At 39.6% G+C, this 20,609-nt stretch overlaps 1 protein-coding gene across 3 annotated transcripts in view; it reads right to left on the reverse strand.

Moving 5' to 3' along the window:
• Window positions 1-20,609, reverse strand: part of Lima1 (LIM domain and actin binding 1) — an 80,675-nt gene that overhangs the window by 31,112 nt on the left and 28,954 nt on the right. For all 3 annotated transcript variants that reach the window (XM_020177957.2, XM_020177955.2, XM_020177956.2), the window contains 2 exons: window positions 15,557-15,602; window positions 5,908-6,372 (listed from right to left, as the gene is read on the reverse strand). In XM_020177957.2, the coding sequence (XP_020033546.1) occupies window positions 5,908-6,372; window positions 15,557-15,602 (511 nt within the window). The remainder of the gene's footprint in view (window positions 1-5,907; window positions 6,373-15,556; window positions 15,603-20,609) is intronic.

Here is a 20,609-nt window from a genome sequence, read left to right on the forward strand (position 1 = left end):
CAGCATTAAACCCAGTATTCTGTATAATTAATGTATGCTAATAAAAAATGAGAAAGAAAAAAAGCATACACAAATTGTTTTTTTGATGCAGATTATAGATTAGTTGGCTATGGATAAAATGTCTGATGAAGACAGACCAACCTTTAGCATGGTTTCCTTATTTTCTCAAGGACTCATATGAACACATATATACTATTATGTATCAGGGTAATATAAAGGTAAAGAAAATACTACGCATCATTTCCAGGAACTTACAAGAAGGAAAACCACAAACATGCTAGTGAAGAAGTATGTTTTGGGTTTTTCTTTGTTTTTGGTGCTGGGAATTGAGTCTGGGACCACATATGTACATGAGCTCTACTACTGAGCTATGTCCCCAGCCTCTCAATTTTTTTTTTTTTTTTTTTTTTTGGTGGGACTGGGGTTTGAACTCAGGTCTTTCTGCAGGTACTCTATCACCAGAACTACACCTCTAGTCCATTTTTCCCTGGTTATTTTGGTGACCGGGTCTCACGAGCTATTTGCCCAGGCTGGCCTTGAGTCTCAATCCTCCTGATTTCAGCCTCTTAAATATAGAGCTAGGATTACAGACACGAGCCACAGGCACCTAATCTGAAGGATAGTTTTACTCTCATGCAACAAGTAAAGCCTTGTTGGCACTTTCTTGCTATCCATACATATATATGATTCTAACGGTAAGAGGAAATTCTGAGGGAAGCTGAGAGGCTAGGAATCTATACAGAGAGAAGTAGCAAACAAGTGAAAAGGGAGATGGGGCAAGAGAAACTTTCATTATTATTTTAGATACTTCTATTTTATCTGAGTGCACTCTTTTACCCAAAACAAGTTAGGCCGGGAGTGATGTTGCATGCCTGTGACCCTAGCACTCAGGAGGCTGAGGCAGAGGATCGAGTGTTCCAAGCCAGTCTAGGCTACAGAGTCCAGTCTCAAGAAAACTAAGAAATTTAAAATCAATTAAAATATGGCTAGCTGGAAGCATTAAAATATACCATGAATGTTGGGGGTGGGGGGGAAAAGAAGAAAAAGTGTTTTAATTCTATTATTCATTCATGGATAAACTCATTACTACCTCCTACCCCTGGCGAGTACCCAGAAAGTAAGAGTGTGTTTATGCGTTTTAGAATTTTGTGTGAAGAAGCACTCTGTCTTATCTCCTGCCTTCCTTTCTTTAACTCCTCTCCTATAAGAAGGAAACATTGCAGTAAAGAAATAGTAGTCAGCATTTGTGGGAAAGAATCAAGGGTTAGGGCTGAGGAGTAGCTCAGTACTTGGCACTTGCCCAGCATGTACAAGGCCCTAGGTTTAATCCCCAGCATGGAGAATCAAAGGTTATCCATATTTCAGCCTTTTTTTTTTTTTTACATTACACTTGACATAAGGAAAAGGCCATAATTTAAACAGGTTGTAAAGGGCTGGGGGCATGGCTTAAGTGATAGAGCACTTGCCTAGCAAGCATGAGGCCCTGAGTTTACACCCCAGTAACACACACATACAAACAGAGAGAGAGAGAGAGAGAAAGAGAGAGAGAGAGAGAGAAGGTTATAAAGGTAGAAATATATGAATCAAATGTTTGGTATCTATTAATCTATTCAAGGATTTGTGTGGGCCAAATATGTTGGAACCAAACAGAAAGAGCTTAAAGCTTAAGGAGCCTTGCACATGCTCCTTGGGATAGAAAAAGAGGTATTTAATTTTTGACTAACCACATCCTGGTCTCTAAAGATTATGGATTCAAATGTCAACATGACAACAAATGAAGGCTGATTATAACTAGTTGATCAGCCAACTTTTCCACAAAAGGATATCCAGAATAGTTATGTCAGCTACCTAAAACACCAGTCAAAACACACAGGATATAAGGAAAGCTAAACCATATGCAGTACAGTCCCTGAGGCATTACTTTTTCCTAGTAATAATTATAGGTTATATTATCCATGCCATTCACTCAGGAATTAGGACCATTGCATTCAATTAAACCACATGACCTGAAGGCCACACCTTCAGTACATTTTCTTCTGGCTATTTTAGAGATGGGGGGCGGGGAGGGGGTCTCACAAACTATTTGCTCCAGCTGGCCTTGAATCTCCATCTTCCTAATCTCAGCCTCCCAAATTGCTAGGCGTGAGCCTCTGGTGCCTGGTGATGAATAGCCTTTAATCAATTCTCAATGCTTATGAGTTAGTCATTGTGCTGACCACTGGGGGATAAAAACAACCTCACTTTGAAAGAAATTAAAGATGGGGGAATATACAAATTCATATGCAATTACTAAAGGGAAAAAGATATGAGCCCAAGGTGTGGCTAAAGTGGTAAAGTGCTTGCCTAGCAAGCACAAGGATCTGGGTTCAACACCAGTTCTGAAAAAAAGAAAAAAAACCAACAGAGGGTGAAGTTAATTTAATGTGAAAGAAGTTAAGGTAAGGCCTTACAATATTGATAGACCTTGAAGAATAAGATTCAAAAGGTAGAAACGAGGGGATGGGCATGAAGTTTAGAGAATGAGGAATAATCTATGGTTTGAATATAAGATTGCCCATGAGACTACAAAAATAGGTTGAGCTCACATAATGGAAGACATGAATATTAATTATGGATAAATTTTGAGGCATTGAAAGTTTCTGATCAAGCTGGGTATGGTGTTGCATGCCTGTAATCTCAACAGTTGAGAGGCTGATGCAGGAGGATCACAAGTTCAAGGCCAGCGCATACACACCCAAAAAAGTTTCTTTTTCTTTTCTTTTTGCAGTACTTGGGCTTGAACTCAGGGCCTTCACCTTGAGCCACTCCACCAACCCAATTTTTTGTGATGGGTTTTTCGAGATAGGGTCTCTTGAACTATTTGCCTGGGCTGGCTTCTAACTTTGATCCTCCTGATCTCTGCTTCCTGAGTAGCTAGGATTACAAGCATGAGCTACCCAGTGCCCAGCCCCAAAAAGTTTCTGATCCAAGCAGTAGCATAATTTAACTATGTTTAGAGAAATAAATAGCAACAGTATGGAGGATACATGAGCAGAAATGAGAGACCAATGAAGAAGGTTGCAGCAATACTATAAGCAAGATACACTAAATCTAAACCATGGAACTAGATGTGGGATGGAAAGAATGGCTCACACTTGGGGGTGTTTAAAGGTAGACTTTTTAAGAGGGCTTAGAAAGTGACTGACTGGTGGCGAGGGAGGGGAATGGGCAGAGGAAAGAACTAACCCTATGATTATATAGATCAGGAAACAGGGTGAATGGTGATGGTTGAAGGGACACCAGAAGCAGAAACAGTTTTTGCTTGAAAGATAATGGATTCTTTTTAGCTTTCTTCAATCTGAGGGCCTAAGGTATAGTTGCAAAGAGATGTCTGATCTAGCAGACGATCTGGTAGGGGCTGAAGCTTGGATTAAAAGTTCAGGGTTGGAATCTACATTTGGGATTCACCACTGAAGAGTCGTGGAATCAGATGAGATTACAAAGTAAAGAGAAAACAGTAAGGCAGAGAAGAGATCAGGAAGAGAAGGGAAGAGAAGTGGACAAGAGCAAAAATCATCTGAAACAAGGGTACAAGAAAGCCTAAGAAAAGCAGAACTTAAGCCAGCTCACTTTGCCTCATGTAAAAAACTAGGATAAAAAGATTTTGGAGGACTCTAGACCATGCATTTTCATTATCTAGATACTTGCTGACCTCTCTCAGCTTCTTGAGATTCAATCCAGTTGTCTAAAATTCAATTATGGAACCAAAGATTCACACAATTCCATTTGTCACACTGAGGTACTAATTTGTTGGCTCTTAAATATATACTTGTATAATCTTGCTCCTAGGATTTCTAGCATTCCTACCATATTTCTTAGAACTTCCTTCCAAAGATCCAAATGTGTAACTTCCCAAGTAAAGCCTTATTCATGTTAAAGCTGAAATTATGTTAATAATAACCATACCTAATTGCAAACTGATTAATTATTTCTCAATCTAAAGTAGGCAAAACTTTTCTTAAGACTTGATTGAAATATTGGACAAAACTTTTAAAAGTAATTTGGACTGTTTCCAACATAGATAATGATGTTTGCTTAGAAACAGCTATAAAACCAAGGGTAGCTATGCTTTTCAGTCTTTAAGAAGAAAAGCTATTTAATCAGGAAGTACAAAAGGCACATACATACACACACACACAAACCCAAAAGCTCAGGTGAATCTCAGAACTTGTCCATCTTCCTGTGAGTTTAACCACCAGGCTGCTATCAGCAATCTAGTAGGGCTTTTCTTTATATGGGATGGTTTTTCCTCCACTATGACCAGACATAAAGAAATAGGCTTGTTCTGACCCATCTCTAACTAGACATTTATGAGAAAAGTCTCTCACCAGATCCTTACACATAATCAGCATTTTTGTTTGCTTCAGTCCTAGTCATTTCCTACCTTGGGCCAGTTTTGACATGCACAGCCCTTTTGCACTGAATCCACATTGTGAGTGCTGGCATGACATCAGCGTCCTACCCCTAGCAGGGTCTGTGAGGAGGAGACTTACAATGGTGCTTTGAGTCACAACAAAGCCCCTTCCTCTCTATTTAGAATTTCTGACATTTTTTTCCTTCCATTTAAAATTCTTCTTTCAATTTAGATTTAAAAAAAATTATTAAGACCATAAAGGGGAAAGAGGGAGTTGGCAGGCCTAGGGAACTAAAAATTGAGAGGGAAGAGAGTTTAAGAAAAATCATACAACTGCTTTGTGGTTACATCATTTGCCAATTGGTTTCAGTGTTAAAGCAAAGCTTCAGTTCATGCACAGAAAAGGGTTCTAGCTTTACAAACTTTAAAAATTCTTCCTAAGCTTTCAAACATGACCCTCAAACAATCAAGAACTTTCCTAGACAACAGACACAGCAAGTCATGGGAAGGAATTGACAATGTTACCCTGAACATAATTGAGAATTACAGAATGACTAATCTATTTTTCCTTTAATTTCAGAAAGAATTCTGAAATGCTATTCACAAATGTAGGGATTTGGGCCAAATGGCTACCTTTTTGAAAAATTCAATCTTTCCTATCTAGATGGAATCAAGAGTAAATGATGGCTTTGCTACCCATCAGATCTGTTTATTTCATTATAATGACTATTGTAACAAACCATCCCCACGTACAAAGCCAGATATGTAGGAAAGTATGAGAAAACTGGAAAAATTTACCAGTTTTTCAGCCCCTGGACTGTGTTATAAGTCACAAGCATATGTAACTCATTTTCTAGTTAAGTAATTCCCTCTGGGGACTCAGTCTGCAATCCACATGAAGGATCAAATTTCATTAGCAGTTGTAGGAAAATGCAACCCTGTGCATTTGCAGAGTCAAAACTCCTGAAAGCTATAGTTAGTCTGGCTATCTTCATTGATTTTTCCTGGGAGAGGATTTTAGCAGATAAAAAACATTTGTTGGAAGGCACAGATGAGGAAGTTGAGAAGAGAAGGGATTCAGCTCGCAAAGAGACAACTAAGCCTCAGTCTTAATGTTAAACTCTGGCCTTAACACTGTCTGCAGCTGTGTCCAAGCAGAAGGCGATTCAGCAGTAATTCCACCCCCAAGGCTACAAATGACAAAAGGCACAGGAAGACAAATTAAAAGGGCAAGTGTACCAAAACACATAACCCAATCAGTATCCAACTCTCTTTATTTCTAGATACCAACTTGAATCCCAGTGTGAACTTGATTTAACACAAAAATTGGTACACACACACACATACAAATCTATGTAAATAGTTCATTTGAGACTTTTTATTAACTCATCTAACTTGAATCAAAAGACATACTGACCACATATTCAACTCTACTCCAGCTGTCCAGATTAGAAAAACAGCTTTGTTATTATGTGAATTGGCTTTCTCAAGTTTTAAACCCACCCAATTCTTACCTTGGTCTGAGTTGGTTCACCTTTCTCAAACATCATCTTAAGTCTGTTCAGTGGAACATTGTACTTCTCTATTTTGCCTGAAGATTCTGTGTTTTCACTCATTTCGGATCTCTCGACTTCATGCCTGGACTCTCCTAGACAATTTTCCATTTTTTTACTTTCTGTTGTGTGGGCTTTAAGATCCTCCCTGTCCTCGGAGTGGGGATCCCGGCACTGAGGAAGGGTTTCAGGACGTGATCCAAATCTAGGTCTGGGCTGGGTTTGTTCACTGTGATCCGCTCTGGCTCCAGAAGCAGAGTTGCTTGTCACTTCTGCAGGATGGTGGTCCGCTCTGTGCCTAACCTCAATGCTGCTTTTTGGCAGAGGGTCTGTGTGCGATTCTGCTCCTGGTAGAGGTTTCTCCCACTTCTTCTTCAACACAGTCAGGGTCCCCCTTCTAAAGTGCTGGGGGAGATTTTCAGTGTTCTACAAGGACAAGAAGTAAATGCCAGTTATAACTTGCCTGCTGCAACACTCAAGTATGTTGTTCTCTGTAAAACGAAAGTTAAAACTTCAAGCTGCCCCTGGTCCACAGCCGTTTTTGGACAGCTGTGAACAGTTACAGCTCTGCCACATGGAGCAAGCATCCACCCAGGATGGGAGGGGAAGAGAGAAAAAGTCTGGAGCTGAAGCAGGAAGTGATAAAACAGGATAGCCTTATAAGGACAAAATGAGAAGAAAGGACAGCCCAGATATAATGATAGTTTCACTGGAGACCAGAGATTTTTATCCAGATTCATAGGGAAAGCAAGAAGAAAAAGCAAAATACCAGTTACCTCAAATATTGTAACTATGTTTTAATAAAAGTTCATTAAAGTGTGCCACAAAATTAAGTGATGAATTCTGATGTTGTTTCTTCCTTTTAAAAATAAGACAAAGAGGGCTGGGGATGCAGCTCAGTGGCAGAGCATTTGCCTACCACACACAGGGACATAGGTTGGATCCCTAGCATTGTAAGAAAAGAAAGACAACAAAAAAAGAGAAAGACAAAGAATAACTGAAAATATGCAATACTAATAATCATGGATAGTAGTTTCAAGGACTGAAACTATCTGTAGAAACATAAAGAAGTCACTAGACTTTTGTAAGTATTTGCATAAATGATATTTAGTTATACGTGACATAATTTACGTGCATATAAACATCTTTTTTTTGGCAGTGCTGGTATCAAACCCAGGGTCTTGTGCATCTTAGGTAAGCACTTTACCACTGAGCTACACCTCCAGCCCTCAAATTTTGTTTCTACATAAGAATCTAATCCTCTTTTATCCCCTACTTTTCTTTGCAAGTTTATCTATGTCTGAATTCTTAGTTGTCTTAGAAAATTCATTATTCTATAGATCCTTAGGTTGAAAACCATGTACGCTTCATAAGGATACACAACTACCACCCAGTCTGGTGACTGAAGATTACCCATTTACATACATACCTAAGAGAGAGAGTTCTCTTTCACCTGGATTTAAAATGGAATTTTTACATATATATAAAAGACAGATTGAAAACGACGTGGAAATTGTCACTGATGTTGTAGGATGATAAAGGAAACATGCTTGTTGAAATAAAATTAAGCATTTTATGCTTTGAAAGTCCTAAATAAACTGAACAGCACTACCTTCCAACCAACTGTGGCTTTTAGTACCTTCTTACTCTCCATTCCTGCAGTCTGTGACTTCCCAGGGTTTCAACTAAGAAAGGACAAACAACCTAGGACTGAAAGACTTCAGGGAATTAAAAAGGATTAGCAGCTATATTGGGAATTAGGTCTCTCACCCTGTTACTCTTCTGAATACACAGAGAGGCACTTCATCAAGTAGCAGCAAGACTTGAAAAAGTAAAGTTATAGAAGAACAACTGCTTGATTCTAGTGTTTAAGTTGCAGTGTAGAAGATGATCATTGCAGAAAGCATCTATGGATCAGAGATAGGAGAAATATAAAAGGTTTTTGGTGAGAAATAAAAAATGGCTCTGCCTCCAATCTACCATGAAGTAAATAGGTGCCTCCTTCACAACCTCTGGCTGCCATGATATTCTGCCTCACAATTGGACCCAAAAACATGGACACAAGTGACCACAGGCTGGCCCTCTGAAACCTTACACAAATTTTTCTAGAAATCAGTTCCTTGAAAAACACTATGAGACAAAGTGGAAGCCATATACATGCTAGAAGATGAAGAAGATTTAAGCCTCTTCAAACAAGACCATAGGGAATTTATTATTTCACAAAAGCTGGAACTAACTAAAGGAAAATACCAAGAGAGCCAAAAAACAAAAACAACAATGCTAAGATCACTAGGAGAATTGGCAATCTTCTAAGAATGTTGTATATACTTGAATACAAATCTGATCTTTATGGTAGCTATCTCCTATGCTACAGATTATCACAGTATTTATTCTTCCTTCTTCCTTATTAACAGAACCCATATTTTAATTAAGGAGGCAAAGAATTACATTTCCTAATCTCCCTTTCAGATGGGTGCCAGTGGCTCACACCTGTAATCCTAGCTACTCAGGAAGCAGACATCAGGAGGATCAAGGTTTGAAGCCAGCCCGAGGCAAATAGTTCTGGAGACCCTATCTCAAAAAAAAAAAAAAATCACAAAAAAGGGCTGGAGTGACTCATGCAGCAAGAGCTTCTGTCCTGCAAGCCTGAAGCCCTGAATTCAATCCCTCTTTCAGATAAGGTTGTCAATGAGATATAACTAAAATTGCCAGGTGCTGGTGGCTCATACGTGTAATCCTAGCTATTCAGGGTACATATATATATATATATATATATATATATATATATATTTTTTTTTTTTTTTTTTTTTTTTTTTTTTTGGGTAGTACTGGGGTTTAAACTCAGGGCCTCATGCTTGCTAGGCAGCATTTCAGCCACTCCACCAGCCCTCCTTGCTACTCAGGAGGCAGAGATCAGCAGGATCACAGTTTGAAGGCAGCCCAGACAAATAGCTTGCAAGACCCTATCTTGAAAAAAATCCATCACAAAAAAGGGCTGGTAGAGTGGCTCCAGGGGTAGGCCCTGAGTTCAAACTTCAGTAACGCAAAATAAAGAAATAAATAAGTCTCTGGGAAAGATTATTAAAGTCTGTATTCTCATTAAAAATAAGCTCACCCTCCATAAAAACAGTTCCTGCTAGGCATGGTGGTTCACACCTTTATTCCCACCTACTTGGGAGGCTGAGGTAGAAGGATCAATTCAGCCCAGGAATTTAAGACCAGCTTGGGGAACACAGTGAGATCCCATCATTCATACATACATATATAAATACTTGTGAAACTGACGCAGGAGGAGCCAGAGTTCCAGGTCAGGCTGGGGCTACACAGAGGGATTACGCCTCAAAAATAAAAAGCTCTATAATCTGGTGCTTGTCACCAACAGCATTCTCAGCTCTACTGCCTCATACCACATGATGGTTGAGGCACCTGGGCCTCCGTATTCACCTGCCTTACCTTGCCCACACAGGAGCCCTGCAAACCTGAGCAGCATTCTGCCTTGGTAACTGAACACTACTTTTCTCAGACACGTATCACGGGATCAAAGTAAATTTACGGACATAGAAAGATGCCCATAAGATACGTTTTCTGATTTTTCTTTTTTTGGAGGGGGGCTTGTGGAGTGGCTCAAGCAGTACAGTGCCTGCCTAGCAAGTATGAGGCCTTGAGTTCAAACCCCCAGTACTGCCAAAGAAAAGAAAAGAAAACAAAACAAAAAAACCCTCATATCATAAGGTACTTTTGAATGAAAAAAGTGAATTATAATTCAGAAGATCCCATTTTATAATACGCATGCGTGTGCATATATATATATAGGAACATAGAAAAGTAGTCTGGAAGAAGAGACATCAGGATATTAGCAGGTTATTTTGGGGAAGATGGATTATGGCACTTGTATTTTCTCTTTACAATAAATGCATATTCATGATAAACACAAATACAAAATAAAATTATATATCACCTTCATATCACAAAAAGGCTTTTCACAGAATATTAAATAAATTTGATGTTACTGTAAGCAGCCTGAATACTGTCATTTATTCTTTACTTGTGACCACAGCAAGAGAGGGTTTGGGTGGTAGAGTAGCAGCAGTGTCCTAAATAAGGCCTGGGTGGAGGACCTCCCCTTAGGGAGCATTATCAGGAGGAGTAAGTATGCACTCTTATTAAAATGAGCCTCTGAAGATACAAGTTCAAGAGTGCTGAGGCAGGGGTGGAGACAAAAAGGAGAAGGGCAGGGCAGTGTGATCTGACAGCATTAAAGGCCCCACACCCTTAAATCATTCCCAGGAGTGCTGCCCAAGCCATGGCAGTTGTTCAAGTCTTTAGGACCCAAGGCAAGCAAAGATGGGGAAGAAAGAGAAGCAAGAAGTTACACAACAAAAGCAATAGCTAAAATCAAAACAACAAAAGAATATAGACTGAAAGGCCTGGGTTATCACTGGATAATGGACTACAGATCAATTTTCTTCTTTCTTTGTATTAGGGTTGGGGCGTGGTTCATGTGGTAAGGTGCCTGCCTACCCTTGTTCGTTCCCACCACCCCCCCAAAAAAAGTAATGATAATCTTTGTATTATCTACAATGAACATGTATTGCTTGCATAATCTACCTCTACCAACCAAGTGACCTTTGATAGGTTTCTTAGTTTCTGAAATCTATTATACAGGGTTGTTGTAAAAATAAATGAGACTGTGTTAATATGTATAGTGTAATATTTGACATAAGTATGCATCCAGCAAGTGGTGACAATTATGAACGACAAAAATGAGGGGTCTTCCCAATTCCTCTGGCCAGCTCCTCACTATAGTGACCAGTCATGACCAACCACAGTGCCTCATTGTCTCTCAAATCCTGAACTTAGATTATACATTCTTCCTGTTCTTTCTATTTGCATCACAGGGTAGGGGGCACAAAGTAAGGTGAAATTCTGATGTTATTTGTATTTTAATTTCTTCTGAAGTATTTTCCTAGAATAAGGCACTCTGAAGACAAGAAGGCTGAAAGTCTACAAAGACCATGTTGGTTCCTCCTATTCTTTCTATCCAGTAAGCCTCAGAATTTTGGCAGATGTTGCCTTTGGACTATAAATGTCTGCCTAAATCCAGATCACACAGAGGAGATGTGATAGTGTCCTTCCTGTATGAGCATCTGACTTAGAGTTGGGATAGGTCACTCTGGGATGTACAAATTTGGATACGTTTTTCTTTGGAAAAGAAAAGAGGTCTCATATGAGGCCCAGGTTGATCTCAAACTTGTGAGCCTCCTGTCTCTGCTTCCAAAGTGCTGGAATTTCAGGCATGTCTCACCAAATCTGGCCACTATCAACTTTTTTCTATTTTTATACTCTATAATTTTTCCTACAAGATCATACTGTACTGCACTTTGCTTTAATTAATTTATGGGCTTTTTTTTTTTTTTTTTTTTCCGATACAGGGTCTCACCGTATAGCCCAGGCTGGCCTTGAACTTACTATCCTTCTTCCTCAGCCACCCCAGTGCTGGGATCACAGGCCTGTACTACCATGCCTGGTTAATTTATACTTCAGTTTTGGATACCTTTCCATGTCCACACATAAAATCTTTTTTTTTTTCCAGTACTGGGATTTGAACTCAGGGCCTCATGTTTACTAGGCAGGATCTCTACCACTTAAGCCATCCAGACCTGCCATACATAAAATCTTAACCACCATATTATACATATATTATGTTGTATGTATGTATCACGATTTACCATTCTGCTTTTGATGAGTATATGCATTGTCAAACTTTTTTGCCAACTGGTTATGTTACAATTTATATCTCACTGTTACTTTTATTTATGTTTCTCTGATTATCGGTGAGGCTAAGCGTTTGTTCCTGTTTATTGTTTATTCTTTAATTACCATTTACATCCACTTACCTCAATCACCAAATGCAAAGGACATTTCTGCTTTATGTGATTTCATTTTTTAAAAATTCCTTCCTTCAGGGCCCAGTGTGGTATACATGTCTATAATCCCATCTACTTGGGAGGCAGAGATTGGTAGGACTGAAGTTTGAGGTTAGCCCAGACAAATTCAAGACCCTTTCCAAAAAAATAACTAAAGCAAAAAAAGGGTGGGGGTGTGGTTCAAGTGGTAGAACATTTGTCTACCTAGTGTGGAGGCCCTGAGTTCAAACTCCAGTATCACCAAAAAAAAAAAAAAAAAAAATTCCTTCCATGTTTTCTGTGATATCCCTTTTCCCTACATTTGATTCCATTTCTCTACATACTTCTCAGTTTCCTTTAAAGCTTTTTCTTTCTCTGTCCTCCCTCCTTTATATGGTGGGGCACCTCAAGGTTTGGTCTTGGGCACTCTAGTTTGCTCACTTTGCATGTTCCCTGTAGATACCCACCCCCTGCTTTCACCCACCAGCTATCTGTGGATGATTTGTGATCTATACCTCTGGCTAGTCTCTCTTTACCTACCAACTCTACTTGGACATGCTATATAGGCATCTAAAACTCACCTTTCCCTAAGGTTGAAGACTTCCCCTTTCTCTCTTTTTTCCTCACTCTAACATGTTCCTTTTCCTGAATTCTTCACCTTAGAGAATGTGACAATTCCCCTTCCATCTGTCAACTGGTTCTTATGCTTTCATGCTGTGCATGTGCTGCTTCCTCTGTCTAGGATACACTCTCTGCCCCTTTAGCTTAGTCAGGTATCGCTTCTTTTGGGAAGCCTTCCTTGATGTGGCACAGTCCTGGCTATGGGTCCATGTTAAATTTCCCCCCCAAATCACAACTATTTCTTTGATATTATATTTATCACACCTGGGTTATAAGTTCTGTTTTCTAAACCCTAAATGGTCCCTTGAAGGGAGGAAATGCATCTTATTGATCTGTCTTCAGAACCTAGTACATAAGAGATTATCCATAGACGTTTGTCTATACTCATCCTATTATCTTGGACCTAGTCCAATAAGGCCTTTATCTCACTATTCTCAAGCAGTACAAGGTAACCAGTAACATTCCTGTTACCAAATCTAATGGTTAATTCTCAGCTTATCTGTATTTGACTCTGATGTCTCCTAGAAACACTTCCTTCACTTGGCTTCTGGCATCCCTTTCTCCTGCTTCTAATGCTCTTTGTTAACTGCTCCCTCTCTCTCTTCTGCTGGTTCCTCCTCATCTCTTCAAACTTTAAATACTGTGGTGCCCTTGAGTTTAGTCCTCAAAACTCTTCAGTCTACCATCACTCCCTTGGTTATCTCATTTAATTACCACTGATACTTTGATGTACACCCATTCTATCTCTAGCCTAGATCTCTTCCTAGATCTCTGCATTCCTATTTGGCATTTCCACTTAAATATCTTTAAAAAAGCACTTCACATTTAATATATCCAAATATGAGCTTCTTCTAATTCCCCCACTCTGAACCTGCTTTTAGTGCAACCTTCCCATTTTTAACTTAATTTAATTTAATGATGTTGGGCCAAAAATATTATTATTGCCATTCTTGATTCTTCTCTTTCTCTCTACCTTCAACACAAATCCTGACAATTTCTCATATACTGCTACCACTGTAGTCCAATCCATTATAATTCATTTCCTAAATCATTATAATTGTATCCATGCTTCTGCCATTGTTCTTCTACAATATAAGTCAGATCACATCAGTTATTTGCATACAATCACCCTCCCTCAGGCCTCCTTTGCTTCAGAGTTTAAGTCCAGATCTTCCAATGACCCTGTATGACTTTTCTCTTCCTAATTCTCAAATACACTAAGACTGCTTTCCCCCTTTGCATTTGCACATGCTGTTTCTTCTGCCTCAGTCTTTCTTTTCCTTGGCTCATATCCTCAGATCTCTGCCCAAATGTCACCTTGTAAGAGGATTGTACCTAAACTCTATCCTTTGTACCTGATTCATGTGTTTCATAGCACTAATCACTGCCTGACACAATTTCTTTCTTTCTGGAATGTAAACTCCATAAGGGAGATGTAGTCCATATTCTTAGTGCCTAAAAAAGTGTTTGGCATGCAGTAGGTACTTTGTGAAAACTTGCTAAATTAATGAATAAAAAGAAAGAAGGAAGGAAGAAGAGGAAAAAACAAGCAGGAGAAGGAAGGACAGAAGAAACCAGTGGTTGAGTGAAATAATGGTAGCTTTTTTCTTATAATGTACCAGAGGAGATCTGTTTTCAAATTACAGTTGACTAAGACCTGGTCAGTATTATCCCTTTACAGAGAACAAATTGATAGAGACTGTGTTACGCACTCATTTAAATAGGTTAGGTACTGAAAAGGGCCAGAAGGATGTTTTTGTAAGGCCAGCTAAACTAAAAAATTCTTGTCCAAATATGTGACTTTTTTTTCCTTATAAGATTAAATCAGAGCAGGGTGCCAGTGGCTCATGCCTGTAATCCTACCTACTCAGGAAGCAGAGATCAAGAGGATTGCAGTTCGAAGCCAGCCCAGGCAAATAGTTTAAGAGACCCTATTTCAAAAAAGTTGCTGGTGGAGTGGCTCAAGGTGTAGGCTCTGAGTTCAAACCCCAGTACTGCAAAAATAAAAAAATTTAAAAAAAGATTAAATCAGGGTAATGGAGGTGTAGCTCAAGCAGTAGAGTACCTGCCAAGCAGCACAAAACTCTGAGTTTAAACCCCAGTACTATCAAAAAACAAAAAAAAAAAATGTTAAATCAGGCCATTGGTGGTATACTCCCAGCACTCATACAGCTGAGGCAGGAGGATCACAAATTTGAGGTCACCCTGGGCTATATAGCTAGTTCAAGGCCAGCCTAAGTTTCAGATCAAGACTCTGTCTCAAAAAAACCCAAGTGCTGGGAATGTAGTTCAGTAGTAGAGAGCTTACATAGAATGTACAAGGCCCAGGATTTGATCCCTAGCACTTCAGGAAAAAAAAAAAAAAATTGAATCAAGGAGCCAGACACTGTGCCACTCATCTGTTCCCAGCTATTCAGGAGGTTAAGGCAGGGGGAATCACTGAAGCTCACAAGTTCAAAGCCAGCTTGAGCAACACACTGAGATTCTGTCTTGAATTTTAAAAAGGTTAAGTCAAGTAAGATTTCAAAAGCAATATGTTATACAGCCCAGCTGGAAGTTAACAAGCAGGCAGAGTAGAGAATGGGTACTGGGTACTCGCAGGGAGCTCGTTCTGGAGTTTTTTGTCTTTGATGGATCCTGCACCTATGAAACTTGCTAACCAGACTGAGTCAAAGAACCCAGAGGATGACAACAGCTGCACAGTTACTACCATTTAAATGCAGAGATACAGAAATTCTGGTTGTTTGACTTGGAAAAAAAGATAGCAGCCTAGAAAACTGTGTTCTCATTTGAGCAGGAAGTTGTAAGTCATTTTACTAACCTCAGACAAAGCACTTGGCTTTACATCCTTCACTCAGTACAGGAAAGATAAAAGGGAGTCCAAAAGGAGAATCTCAGTGAAGAAATAAGATCCCCTGCACCTTAGCTAACTTCTCCCAGGCAAATGGCTCAAAAATCAGACCATCTGGCATAAATGTCCAATACAACTGAATGGAGCCCAGACCCCAAAGAGCTGCAGTTGGCTTGGCCACACAGATTCTGTTCATGAAGTTCCATGTGCCCTGGGGCTTCTGAATACTTACATTTCTTTTCTTTTCCATATTTGCCTCTTCAGCTGCTTTCTGGTACCTTCAGAGAAGAGGAGAAAAAAAGAAAATGTCCTCAAATTAAACTTTATTTTTACTCTTTCAATCTTTAAGAAAACCACTTCTGCATACCTATTTCTGCCAGCAGTTGTCTTTAATTAACTATCAGAAGAAGCGAAGAATCAGAGCAGCCCCCGCTTCCTGGGGCTGGCCCAGTCGTGCCCTGATATAACAGAAAGATCCATGTAGATGAGGTCAAATGCTGGGAAAGAACTGGATAGAGGAGAAAGTCTTGGGTTTATGTTCTAGTTTTGTCACTTAATAACTGTGACTTCTGGCAATTCATAAGACTTCTCTAAGCTTCAGTTTCCTTTTATCTAGAAAACAGCTTTATAATCTATTATCAGGTCTGCTAGAAAAATTAAGTGACATCATTGTATAAAAATGCTTTGGAATTAGTCAAGTAAATACAACACTACATTAAACCTAAGATGCACATCCCCCACCCTCACCCCCCACAATGCACACATACACATTAAAGCCTCTGAAATCTTATGATAGTTGCTGGCCAAGTGGTTGAGAAGCAGTCATACTGCCTGCACATGTCTGAGTTTAGTCTAAATTATTATTATTGTCACTTTAGTTCGGTTATATGTACTTGATGGTATGACATGTTTTTAAATGCCACTTAACATGTCTTTTATGCTGGGTGTGGTAGCATACACCTGTCATCCCAGCAACCCGGGAGATAGAGGCAGGAGGATCAAGAGTTCCAGGACAACCTGGGCTCCATAGCAAAGCAAGACTCTGTCTCAAAAAAAAAAAAAAAAAAAAAGACTGATGTGTAGCTCAGTAGTAGAGCATAGGTTTAATCCCCGGTACTGGAATAAAAAAAGAAAAGATGTATTTATTGGTGCCTACTATGTTCTATGCACTAGAGAAAAAGTAGCAAAAACAAAAACCAAAGCAGACATGATTTCTGCCCTAAGACAGCTTACTGTTTAGACATTAAAATACCACAAAAGGGCTGGGGGTGTGGTTCAGTGGTAGACTGCTCACCTAGCATTTGTGAGGACCCCCAAAGCCCCCTCCCTCACAATGATAAGTCCTTCAAAGAAAAAGAACAGAGTATTATTAAACAACTTAACAAAAGAACCAAACTGAGAAAGAGAGTGGAAGGTCAAGGAAAGTCTCCACATGTTAATTAGTCTAACTTGATCATTCCACAGTGTATTCATATACTGCAATATCACACTGTATCCCCTAAATATACACATTTATTTATTTGCTGTACTGGGGTTTAAACTCAGGACTTCCTATGTGCTAGGCAAACTCTCTGCCATTTAAGCCATGCCTCCAGCCCTTTTGTTTATATATATTTTTTAAGGTAAAATACAACAAAATGTTTAATGAGCAAATTTGTCTTAGCAAATATGAAACTGACACAAAGAGGAAGAAAGGGACAGGGGCCACAGGGTTGGGTATATTTTGTTTTTGAACGGGTCTTGAAAAGTTTTCCTAGGCTGACCTAGAACTGTTGATCCTCCTGCCTCTCTGCTTCTCCAGGAGTTGGGATTACAAGTATGCATTACCAAGCCCAACTAATATATACAATTATTATTTGTTAATTAAAAATAAAACAAATTTTTAAAAAAGGAGAACCTTGCTGAGGAAATGACCTTTAGGATAAGACTGGAAATTTGGCTGGCAGAGTGGCTCAAATGGTAGAGCACCTGCCTAGCAAGTGTACGGTCCTGGGTTCAAACCCCAGTGCCTCATGAAAAAAAAAAAAAAAAAGACTGGAAATTTGACCACAAGGAGTTAGCCAGGCAAAAAAGAGAGGAAAAAAACATTTCAAGCACAGAAAAATAGCATGTGCAAAGGCCTCAGGGCAAGAAAGTGTCCTGTGTGCATAAAGTACACAAAGAACTCCAATGTTGCTGAAACACACCAAGAAAGGAAAAAGAAAGAAGACGAGGCTGGGAAGCAGAGGCAGATCATGTTGAGCTACAATTTATAGACCATGCTCAGGATTTTGAGTTTAAATGATAAGAACAATGGATGGTCAGTGAGCCAATTCACGTTTTTAAAAGAATGCTCTGGCATGTGGAGAATGGACTGTCAAGGCTGAGAATGGAAGTGGAATTAATGAGATACTGCTGACTTGGCCCGGGATGGCAACATTGGAGATAAAGAAAAGTGAATAGATTTTAGATATGTTTCAGAGGTAGAACCAACAGATTGGCAATAAGGGGACTGGAAAGAGGAAAGGAGAAGTCAAGAATGATTCCCACACCTGCCTAGCAAATCCAAGGCCTGAGTTTAAACACCAGTATTTAAAAAAATAATAATTTCCAGATTTTTGGCAATTAAGTCAAGTGAAAATAATGTTTGCTGAGACTTGGGGCAAATCTGGGGCCTGGGAAAATCAAGAGTTCAGGATCAGCCATATTAACTAAAACACCCATTTGATGGTAGCAATAATTAGATACAAGCATCTGGAGCTCAGAAGAGAGGTCAGAGCTAGTCATATACATTTAGGACTTGTCTGCCCATACAAGGTATTAAAGCCACAGGAGTAGATGAAGTGTACAGTGCGAGAAGGTGCCCAGAACTCAGTTGGGGAGACTCTTAACATTTAGCAGTTGGAAGAGGAAGAAGACATAAGATAGAAGGACAAGGAACAGACAGAGATATAGGAGGAAAACAAGGCGACTGCCAGAAAAGCCTAGAGAAGAAAATATCTGAGAAGAATTGGTGAGATGTTATATAAGATAAAGGGCAGGAAACGTCTCCTCCATTTAGCAACACAGATGTCTTTGATAACCTTGACAATGCTCTTCCATGATAAATATAATTCAACCATGCTTCTTTAATGGGCATTTGGTTGTTTCTAGTTTTTCACCATTGCAAATAGTGCTTTGGTGAATGTCCTTGTACATAGATTCTCCCACACACACTGGTAGTATGAGTCTAAGAGACTGCCTCCAAGTGGGAATTGAGAAACACAGTGGTCTCTAACTAAACAGGAACTTACAATGGGCCTTGTACTTCTCGTTCCCCACTCCTTGGACAATCATCTACAGTATATTACAGCGATAATACAATATATGAAAGACAGAGCCAATCAACACACAGATTTATAGTTAGTCAACTGTTCTCCAATAAAGGTATTTACACTGCAGTTAGTTGAGTAAATATGCTCAGAGGTTCCCTTCCCTTTACTGTCCTAACAGGAACACAGATCTTAATAGATCAAAACAGCTTTTTCTTTTCTTTTTTCCTGAGATGGTCTCACTAAGTTGTCCATGCTAGCCTAGAACTCATCATCCTCCTGCCTCAACTTCCCAAATGCTAGGATTACAGGTGTGCAACACTACAGCTGGCTTCAAAATAGTTTTCATCTTTAGCGCTGTCCTTTTTAGCACTGAGGTATCTGGAAGACAAAGTGTACACCAAAGACCGTCTTGAACCCTGATATGAACTCCACACTCAAGTATGCCATCCTTTTATTTGTAATGAGGTACTTGTAGTAGTCTCAGGGGGAGAAAGACTCTACATCACTGCTCCTTCCTAGTTAGATCCTTGGTACTTTCACATTTTGTACTCTCAGAACACTAAAGAGACTGTGAGGCTCAGTAATTTTTTTTGGGGGGGGGGGGTGGAGCACATGACATCCTTATCCCTTTTTTTCTTTTGAGACAGGGTCTTGCTGTGTTACCCAGGCTGGCCTCAACTTCTTGGGCTCCCACCTCAGCATCCAGAGAAACCAGGACTATAGGCATATACCATGAGTTCTGCTACTGAGGTTCAATACTTCTAAATTTAATGTTCCACCAGAATTTAGGCCTCAAACTTTCCTCAAAGGCACTAAAGCAACTAGCATTATTCTGGCAGAATTCACCAGATAATGAATAACTCACCATATTCACAATAATGAATTCACTACTCCCAGCTGGAACAGGGTGGTGGGGAGCATGTTGAAGACCCAAGTTGAGGAAAAAAATTGCAATGAAATTTCCATAATTAAAGCCAGGTTGGTGGTGCACATTTATAATTCCAGCACTTGGGAAGCTGAGGCAGGAGGATCTCGAGTTTGAGACCAGCCTGGGCTACTTAGTGAGACCCTGTCTCAAAAAGGAAAAAAAAAATTTCTATAATTGAAATTTCATCCCTTCCCAGATTTTCCTGTGTTCCAGTCTCCTTTTCCTCACATATGGAATTTAATCTTGCAACTGCTCATCAATGCACAGCTGTGAGACAAGCAGCTGATGGAGGATACTAAAATTATCTGGGGAATAATAACAGTGTCTCAAATTTTTCTAAGGCCAGAAAACAGAGTTCCTGAGCTATGACTCTTGCTTTCAAATAGAGCAAAGGGAATCCTAAGCCAAAAAAGGGAAAATGGAAACTCCCAAGGTTTAAGCAATGCCTTTTTTTCTGGAACAATTTCACCACTAAAATGTTATAGAGAAGCAAAAGAAGAGGAAGTTAACCAGGGAGATCTAAAGGACATTATTTTTTCTGTAAAGAAGAATAGTCACAAAGAAAACTAAGTCAAGTCCTCTTCTTTCCTGGGACTCAAAATAAGTAAAGCTATTACCAAGTGTGGCAGGAGCTGTGTTAAGGGGGAGGCACAATGGCAGGGGTGGGTGGGGAGGCTAAGGGATCTGTGTGCTGAGATCATCAATTCTGTCATCTTGGTGAGTAACCTTCAGTTGTAATTGCTGAGCCTCAAGTTCCTTATCTGTTAAAGGAGTGGGAGAAAAGTTAATCCCAGTGATTTCAAACTTTTAGCTGCAGAACCATCTTTTAAATGCTGTCTTACTTAGAACTAAAATATAGGCTCAGACCTATAATCCTAGCTACTCAGGAGGCAGATATCAGGAGGATCATGGTTTGAAGCCAGCCCTGGGCAAACAGTTCTAGAAAGCCTATCACAAAAAGGGGCTGGCAGAGTGGCTCAAGGGGTAAGAGCATCTTCCTACTATGCATGAGGCCCTGAGTTCAAATCCTAGCATTGCAAACAAACAAACAAACCCTAAAATAT

The sequence above is a fragment of the Castor canadensis genome, chromosome 8 (assembly GCF_047511655.1).
Source record: "Castor canadensis chromosome 8, mCasCan1.hap1v2, whole genome shotgun sequence".
Lineage (NCBI taxonomy): Eukaryota > Metazoa > Chordata > Mammalia > Rodentia > Castoridae > Castor > Castor canadensis.